This window comes from Olea europaea, unplaced genomic scaffold (assembly GCF_002742605.1).
Source record: "Olea europaea var. sylvestris unplaced genomic scaffold, O_europaea_v1 scaffold456, whole genome shotgun sequence".
NCBI lineage: Eukaryota > Viridiplantae > Streptophyta > Magnoliopsida > Lamiales > Oleaceae > Olea > Olea europaea.
In genome coordinates, this window is record NW_019262870.1 from 199,025 (window position 1) to 209,313 (window position 10,289).

The 10,289-nt window shown below is 33.8% G+C and overlaps 1 protein-coding gene across 1 annotated transcript; it reads left to right on the forward strand.

The window, feature by feature from the left end:
* The first annotated feature begins 2,014 nt into the window (after window positions 1–2,014).
* Window positions 2,015–2,914, forward strand: LOC111388135 (uncharacterized mitochondrial protein AtMg00810-like). Its single transcript, XM_023012811.1, has 3 exons — window positions 2,015–2,381; window positions 2,689–2,744; window positions 2,798–2,914. Exons 1-3 carry the CDS (start codon window positions 2,015–2,017, stop codon window positions 2,912–2,914), a joined length of 540 nt encoding a protein of 179 aa, XP_022868579.1.
* The last annotated feature ends 7,375 nt before the right edge of the window (window positions 2,915–10,289 follow it).

Below are 10,289 nucleotides of genomic sequence, written 5' to 3' on the forward strand. Positions count from 1 at the left end.
TATATCCTAAATATTGAGTTTGAAAATGATGAAAAATGTTTACTAAGCCTCAAGGAAGATACATGGTTATGGCATAGGAAATTAGGCCATGCTAGCATGGATCTTTTTTCAAAAGTTTCAAAACAATGTTTCGTTAAAGGATTGCCAAATTTGAAATTTGAAAAAGATAAAATTTGTGATGCTTGTCAATTTGGCAAGCAAGTGAAAATTTCTTTCAAAACTAAGCAACACTCTTCAACATCAAAAGCCTTATAACTACTTCACATTGATCTTTTTGGACCCTCTAGAACCCCAAGTTTGGGAGGAAAACATTATGATTTTGTCATTGTGGATGATTTTTCTAGATTCACTTGGGCTCTATTCTTAAGTCTCAAAGAAGAGGCTTTAAATGTCTTTAAGCATTTTTGTAAAAAGGTTCAAAATGAAAAGGGCTACTCTATCACTTCTATAAGAAGTGATCATGGTGGAGAATTTGACAATATTGCTTTTGATAACTTTTGCAATGAAAATGGATATAATCATAATGTCTCGGCTCCTAGAACTCCTCAACAAAATGGAGTAGTAGAAAGAAAGAATCGAACATTGCAAGAAATAGCTAGGACCATGCTAAATGAAAATAGCATGCCAAAATATTTTTGGGCCGAAGCCATCTATACCGCTTGCTATATTATAAATAGAGTACATATAAGTAAAAAGAAAAACAAAACTCCTTATGAACTTTGGAAAAATATAATTCCAACCATTGGTTACTTTAGAGTGTTTGGGTGCAAATGCTTTATTTTAAACACTAAAGATAACTTGGGAAAGTTTGATTCAAAATTCGATGTTGGAATTTTTCTGGGATATTCATCATCTAACAAAGCTTATAGAGTAATTAACAATAGAACTCTAGTTGTTGAAGAATCCATGCATGTCACATTTGATGAAACTAATTCTCTTGATCGAGAAAAAGGTAGTGATGATGATGATGTAGGGTTGGAAGCTCATTTTGAACAAATGAATATCCAAGATCAAAATAAGGAGGCACTAAATAAGGAATCAAATACACAAGAAAATGAAGAAAGACAACCCGAAAAGTAATATGATCCCCCATTACCAAAGGAATGGAAATTTGTTCCATCTCATCCTAAGGAGCTAATAATTGGCGATCAATCAAAAGGTATCACCACTAGAACTTCTCATAAAAATCAATTCGGTAGTTGTGCATTTATTTCTCAAATCGAACCTAAAAATTTCCAAGAAGCTGAGTTTGATGAGTTTTGGATTCTAGCAATGCAAGAAGAATTAAAATAATTTGAAAGAAATCATGTTTGGAACTTAGTTGCTAGACCAAACAATCAAACCGTTATTGGAACAAAATGGGTTTTTAGAAATAAAAGAGATGAAAATGGAATAATTGTGCGTAACAAGGCTAGATTAGTGGCCCAAGGTTACAATCAAGAAAAAGGAATCGATTTTGAAGAAACATTTGTACCCGTAGCAAGATTTGAATCCACTCGTATGCTTCTTGCATTTGCATGTTACAAAGGTTTTACACTTTATCAAATGGATGTTAAAGTTCATTTTTAAATGGTTTTATTCAAGAAGAAGTTTTTGTTGAGCAACCTCTTGATTTTAAAGATCACAAGTATCCGGATCGTGTATTTAAACTTAGAAAAGCTCTTTATGGTTTGAATCAAACTCCAAGAGCTTGGAACGAACGGTTGAGCAAATTTCTTCTCTCAAATGATTTCTCGATTGGAAAAGTGGATACCACACTCGCTGTAAAAACTCATAACAAGGATATGCTCATTGTTCAAATATATGTTGACGATATCATTTTTAGTGCTACAAATGTTCATCTTTGTGAAGAATTTTTAAATTGCATGAGCAAAGAATTTGAAATGAGCATGATGGGTGAATTAAAATTCTTCCTTGATCTTCAAATTAAACGCGCAAAAGAAGAAATTTTCATAAATCAAAATAAATACATATTAGACATGCTTAAGAAATTTGATATGCATGACATAAATCGATGAACACATCAATGAGCTCATCCTTAAAGCTTGATAAAGATGAGCAAGGCATATCCGTGGACATCGTGAAATATCGAGGTATGATCGGATCTCTTCTTTATTTAACTGCTAGTAGGCCTGATATTATGTTCAGTGTTTGCTTATGTGCTCATTTTCAATCTAATCCTAAAAAATTACACTTAAAGGCCGTAAAAAGAATTTTTCATTATCTAAGTGGAACTAGAACTTTGGCACGTTGGTATCCAAAAGGCACTCACATTGACTTAATTAATTACTCGGATGCTGATTGGGCCGGATGTAATGTTGATCGTAAAAGCAATAGCGAAAATTGTCACTTTCTTGGCTTTGCACTCGTGTCTTGGTCTAGTAAGAAACAAAATTCCGTTACACTATCCACCATTGTGGCGGAATAAATATTAGCTGCAAGTTGTTGTGCACAAACACTTTGGATGAAACGAACTCTATGTGATTATCATTTAACTTATGATCATGTGCCTATTTTGTGTGATAATACTAGTGCCATAAATTTGTCTAAAAATCCCGTCTTACACTCATGAACTAAGCATACTGAAATTAGACACCATTTTCTTCATGATCACGCACAAAAAGGAAATATCGAATTAGAATTTATCAAGACCAATGATCTTAGCCGATATCTTTACCAAACCTCTAGCTCATGAACGTTTTTCTCATATTCTAAGAGGATTGGGGATGATCAATGAAACTGAGGTAAGTGAAGTTTGAAAAGTTTATATTCTGTCTATTTTAAAAAAAAAAAGTAGTGGACGGACCTACCAGATCATCCAGTATATACCGGACACGTCTATAGAATGATTCGGTACCATGACCTTTCTTACTGCATAACTCTATGTCTTAGCGGACGAATTCGGTACCCATAGCAGACGTCCGGTAGAACGAAGTTCCAGTTTTAAAAAAGGCTCGAATTTCATTTCTCTCTCTTCATTCTCTTCATTTCCTTCGACTTCTTCTCCCCCAATCTCCTCTCCAAACCATCTTCTTCACTCCAAATCATAAAATTTACTTAAGAATCACAAAACCCATCACTTTTACTTCTTCAATCTCAAAAATTTTACCTCTTTTTGCGATTTTTCCCAAAAATCCGAGCCCTAATTTCCATTTTCGAAATTTTTCAAATTCTTCTCATACCTTGCAATGACTGGCTCCAAAAGGATTGGAAAGAGGTTGAAGCAAATGGCTAGACGCTCTCAATCCCCTTCTTCAGAGGAAGCCACGGATTCGGAGCCCAAGGTGCCGGTGAACACTTTTGAAAAATCGCCCATTCTACTAGGTAAAGTGTTGATTTTATGGATTTTTCTATTCAAGCTCCTGCTTTTCATATTGAGGAATTTTTTGAAACAATGGGATGGACTTTGGTATGTACCTTAGAAGAAAATGGTTATCCCCAACTAATGAAGGAATTTTACAAAAAGATGGTTATTACTCCTAGTTCGGATTGTATATCTTGCTTTATTAAAAAGTATGGGTCACCATTGATAAAGCTCTAATTTGCCAACTTTTTAATCTTGAACCATGTGATATCCAAGTCTTTGTTCATAAAGCTCATCCAACTAGGGACGATTACAACCCGAGTGATGCATGCTGTCGTGTGACGGGAAAAGATTTTGAAAATATCACAAAAATTAGTGCTAATCAACTCATTCTACCTTGTAAAGTTTTGCAAACTATCATTGCCAATGTTGTTATTTTACCAAGGAAAGGGCATCGGGATGAAGTAAATTATTTTGACCTTTTTATTCTTGATTCCTTCCTTGTTGGTCGTAAATTAGGTTTCCCGACCATTGCCTTGGGTCTTATGAAACTCATACACTCTTCCCATTATGCCAAAGCCTTACCTTATGGAATGCTTTTAACAAAAAAATTTAAACATTTCAATGTCCCTCTTGATGGTGAAGTAGTTATAAAACCTCGCGCCACCGATACCATAAATATTCAAACTCTTAAACGAATGAAAATTTATAAAACACAAAGCCAATGAGTGGCATTCACCAAAGGGTTCGACCCCACCTCGGGACCATCGACACTACCTTTTGAAGAGGAAGACGAAGCAAATGAAACTGTTCCATTACCTTTGCATTTACCTCCTATTCAGCCCTCGGTGGCTCTTCATCCTCTCACAATTTCATTTTCACCGAGGCTCATTTTAAGCTTCTCAATGGGTGCCTCGACTCTCTTACCTCATTAGTTGATCACATTTAAGCTCAACAGGACACCATTCTTGCACAGCGGGCGGAGATGCAGACTCAGTAGAATGCATTCTTTGAGTACTTCTATGCACATTTTCCTCCGTCGCCTTTGTACTTGCTTTTGTTATCTTTGGCTTACAGAAGCTATTTTTTTATGCCCTTAAAATACTCATCTTAGTGTTTGTTGACTTGTGAAGCTATATTTTTTATGTCTTCTACTTAATGACAATGTCTATGGTAATGCTTGGTGTACTTACGTTTTTCATGCTTTATTGTTCCTTTTCGCTTATGTCAAGAGGGGAAATTTATTTTGAGATGATAATGGCATATAATATGCATGATTTGTATAAGTAAGGGGGAATATATGATAAATATACATGATTTGTATAAGGGGGGAATACATGATAGGGAGAATCATTTTTTTTAACATGTGCTTTTCAGTTATCAAAATTCCTATATATCATCTCTTGTTTGTCATAATCAAAAAGGGGGAAATTGTTGACTTCACGTTTTGATTATAACACACATATTGCTTATATCGCTAACAATCGCATTTGAATGATTATAGAAATTATGGCAAACTTGATCAATTGAAGATGAAAAGTTCACCATTGAAACACTCGAAAAGATGAGCAAATGCAAAACGAGATAAAAGCTGAGTGTACACGTCAAATTATTCAAGACGTAAACCTTATCAAGTTCCAATATTGAAGACATTAGATTTAGACTTCTTGTATTCAAGTATAAAGGTAAAATGCTTTAATAATTGGCAATATTGTTTGACGCTTAAAGTAAATCTTTAAATGACATTAGAATATTTTTACATACAAATTTTTGTTCCAAAGATACAAACTTTATTGCATATTTGGAAATGTCAAAAACCTTGAAAATGAGTTTTTAAAAATATTCCTAAAGAAGTCATGGTCTTTCCAAACGATCAATGATAATTTTTTGTGAAAAAATGGTCATACTGGATGCGTCAGGTGTGTTTGGCAGACGATCGGTAGAGCCGGTTTGTCCAACAGTCCAAATAGTAACCGCTCTGATTTCTGACCAAAAGACAACTAGTTGACCGTCCAGTAGGACAGAAATTTGACAATTTTATTGCTATAAATACCTGATCAGTTTGCATTCAATAAAAAAAAAACGTCCAAGAACATTAAAAGTGAGATCTTCTTGAGCTTGAATATTTGTTACTTATCTTTATCAATCCATTCATAATTGAAAAACATTTGATTGATTCAACCTTTAAATATTATTTTCTCAATGTTTTTCATATTTAACACTTGAGATTCATTCATTGCCATCCATTAAAGTGTTAGCCTATTTTTCTCTCATTATACTCAACTTTGATATATTATTTATTGAGAGAAAAGTTTCAATTTGTAAATTTAAACTTGTGGATCATGTTGAAGTCCCATAAAAATCAACATTGTAAAAAGATCGGTGCTCCTTGATTATGAGTCATCGGAAGCTTTGTAAAAGGGTTGGATTGCACCATAAGTCAATCAATATAGTGAAAAAGACCTTGCTCGTGACGGAGAGCTTGGTAAGGGAAGACGTAGATCGGTTGAGTTGGATCGAACCTCCTATTAAATCGTTTGCACTTTCTATCAAAAAGACCTTGCTTGTGACGGAGAGCTTGGTAAGGGAAGACGTATATCGGTTGAGTTGGATCGAACCTCCTATTAAATCGTTTGCGCTTTCTATCCCTTTTACTTATTTTCTTTACATTACTTTCATTATTCAATTTCGTATTTGTGCAATAGATATATCAAGAATTAATTTTCGAAAAAGTTTTAAAAACCAATTCACTCCCTTCTTAGTTAGTCAATCTTGGGCTTTCAGAAACCATTTGAAAATTTCCATTATTTTAACCTATATAAGGCATTATTTCTGAAAATTAATTTATAAATAAGTTTGAAACTATGACGCATTTTCTTTTTATAATTTTTTTTTTGAATTTATTCATTTCATTATCACTTCTTTAATTTTTAGTTTATCGTTAATATTTTACATTTGTACATTGTATTCATACCAATCAGTCTATGTAGAAAAAATGGTGGACGTTCGTACATTTTAAATCTTTCTCTTGTATCCAGTATTGCGTCTATGTAGATTTTTTCATTTTAAATATTAAATTTTTTAATTCTTCCGATTGGGTTAGGTCGAATTGGCTTTTAGTTTATAACCCAAGACAAATCCAACCCAATTTCAAATTTATTTTTTCAACCCAACTCAACTCAAAGTGAACTTAAAAATCAACCCAAAACGGTCGATTTAGGTTGAGTTCATCGGTTTGAGCAATTTAGGTTGGTTTTTGCCCAACCTAACCAACCCAAAATACTAGCGTTAATTTTGTCATGTAGTTGCAGTTGCAATACAAAAATTTATATTAGTACAAACATAAGTTTAATATGTTTGTTTTTAATCAAAAAATTTCTAAATATGTTTCTTTTAATTTTCTCTTGATTCATTTTGATTTAGTAAATAAATTATTTGACCAAAAGTAAAAAAATAAAATAACTTCAGAAGAAAACAAATAACTAAAGGAAAAAAATCATAACTCAGCTATTAACTTTGTATCAATTCAATTTTAATATAACACGTTTACATTTTCAAAACTCAGGTAGTAATTAAATTCTATTAATTAGAAAATTATATTAAAAAAAAATACCGATCTCTCTCCAACCAGGCCACAATCATTGGCATCTACTCGTCACCATCCTCTCTTTTAGTCGTCGGCATCCACTCGTCCGCATTCACTCTCATAGTCATCAATATTAAAATAATTTCACCGGAGCATCTTCTTTAGCGGTGAACTGATCGTCGCTTAGCGACGACTAAGTATTGTCGGCTTAGATAGTAAAGAGAGTGAGAAACAAAGCAGTCGTTCAAGAACATTTCTTGAGCATCGTCAATGATTGATCATCTTCTTTAGCGACGATTGAGTAGTGCTTGTGTAATTTAAATCTATTTTTAAAATTGGAAATTGAAATACAACCCCTAGTGTAATTTATAGAAAACTCGCCGAACCAAATAACTTCAATTTTTATCGTCGAAATCTGATTAATTGAATTTGTGATCAATTCAGAGAAATCAATGACATGTGACTAGTTCTCTTGAATTTACATTAATATGTTGCCAGTGATATTGTTCCAATGGCCTGTGACCACTTCTTTTGGATCTGTGACATGTAGACATTAATTTGTTGCCTATGAATGGTGACCTGTAAATTATAATATGTAACCAATTAATATTGATCTGTGAACTATAACTAGTGACCTACGAATATCTGTGATCTAGACATTATGACATGTGATCTGTGAATGGTGACTTGTGACCTATGAATTATTACTTGTGACATGCGAACTATAACATAAGATTTGTGAACATATGTGCCCTATAGAATATGACCTGTGACTTATGAACTATAACATGTGAACAATAACATGTGACCAATTAATATTGACCAGTGAACTGTAACATGTGACTTATACAAAATGACATGTGATCTATAAATAGTGACCTATGATTTGTGTACCGATGACCAATAAATATTAAAATATGAATATAACTCATGGATCTGTGATCAATTCTATTTGATCCATTGATCTGTAATAAGTATACAAAGACATGTGAAATGTTATCAGTTTACATGTCAAAGGGCATTGTGCACAAGTTATAGGTCATTGTATCAACATCACAAATTAACTAATTTATTTTTCACAAATTATTTATTGATCACAGATTAATCCCCAACTCAATCCAACCTAGCACTAGAATCACCACTTGCACTACCACCAGCTCAAAATTTACTACAAAACCACCTCAGGTCCACTATAAAATAGCCACAAAAATCACAACTACCAACAATGACAACCTCCGTCTCCATCCCCATCCTCACCACAATCACCACCACCGCAACAAAAAACCTCAAATCCGTTGTCGTCACCACCTCAAATCCACAGAGAATAGAGACCAACACCTCACCACAACCACCAACAATTACAACATCATCTCCACCACACCACACCACAACCACCACCCAACAAAAAAAAAAAAAAAAAAAAACCCATAACGACCAAACACTCAAAAAATCTACTTTCATTAAAAATTTTAGCTTAAGCAAATAGGTGCTACTCTCCCTTAACCTCCGCCTACAAACTTCAAAATTGTCAACAAGAACTTAAGCAAAAATGAGCAATCCTGCAGGTACCACCCTCCAAATAAAATAAATAAAAGGAAGCACTTAATTTACACTCATCCACCTAGAAATAGAAACTCATATTTTATGCATCAAATTTCATATTTTTGAAGTGTCAAATATTATATAGAGAAACAAAGTCCTTCAAACAACTGGTTATTGGGCACCCTCATAAGCAAATAAATTAAATGGATCCCCCAAACAAGATTTTCCCACCGCCACAGAATCCAACCTCTCCTTCGTAGCTGCCGTGGGATTGAGCCTCATTGCGACCATCAAAGTCTTGGCCATTTATCCCCTAGATCGCATTTCTCTTATGTCTCTACACCCAATGTCAGATCTATTGGGTCATCAACGAATCTAATGATTTTAGAGAGAGGGTAGATGATAGAGAAGAGTATAATAAGGATAAGGATATTTATAAAAAAATTTTAAAAAAAAAATTATTTATTAATAAAAAGGGAATTATCACCTGATTTTTGAATAATAAAACTTTAAACCTGTTTTTGGAATTGTAATCTTTTAAAAACATGTGGCAGTGTAATTTTCACATAAATAAACTAATTTATGGGCTGGAATAAAATAATGGGCCTATTTAGAATGGAACAGGTATAGTATGACTTTTGATGAATATAAGGAAAATTTTATAATTAAGAGGTTAAATATCACCCATTTCAAAATTAAGAACAAAGATTTCAAATTTCAAAAATTAGATATTTATTAAATTTTATTTAGGATTTAATTAATTAGTTACATATTTTATTAATTAAATATATTAAGGTCACAAATGTGTACAATTTGGTCACAAATTAATGATTTAGTTATTCACATATTATTTTTTGTCACAAATTAGAATTTTTATATGTCACAAATTATTTTACTGTGACAAGTCAAAAATTATATAGGTCACAATTTGTTCATTGATCACAAATCAAAAATTTGTAAGTCACAATTTGTTTATCAGTCACAAATCATGAATATTATAAGTCACAACTTATTATACAGTCACAAATTATCAGGTTACTGGTTGCAAATTAACAATTTTTTAGGTCAGGTATCATTTCTTGGTCACAATTTATCTTTTTCATTGGTCACATGTTATTTATTAATCACAGACTAACCAATTAAATGGTCACAGTCAACCAAATAATTTGTAGCCACCACCAACACTTGCAACCATCATTTTACTACTGTTGCCATCGCCAAAACCACCACCATCACTACCACCTCTTGACAGTTGGTCACAAACACTTACATACCATACCACCACCGCAATCGCGACCATCACCACCACACCATTGTCGTCGCTACTGTCCCCACCAACACTATCACTACCATCAACATCACAGTTGTCGCACCACTACCACTTCCATTTTCAAACCACATAAAAAACCTCAAAATCACCGTTCGTGTGTCCTATCTTCTATTGTCCAGGTCAACATATTGCAACACCGCCCACCACCATATTTTTACCATCACTTCTCCAAATCAACAAACAAACCACCAAGAGTCTCCACCAAAATCAAACTAGACCATAATCGATCGGCTCCTTCATACAACTACAGTCTCAGTCACCTCCACCCACATCAACCCATCACACAACCACCACCACCACCACATCAATCTTCAAAAAGTTGGGTCGAGTGATGCCGCTATTGATGATGGTCACTCTGCAATGCAATGCCTCTTCAATATCTCCAGAAGAATTGATATTGTGGATCGGTACAATGGGGCTCACAGCATCGCTGTACCAACTCTCAAACGACAAGCGACGTATGGTGCTGATGGGGAGAGAGAGAGAGAGAGAGAGAGAGAGAGAGAGAGAGAGAGAGAGAAAAAAAA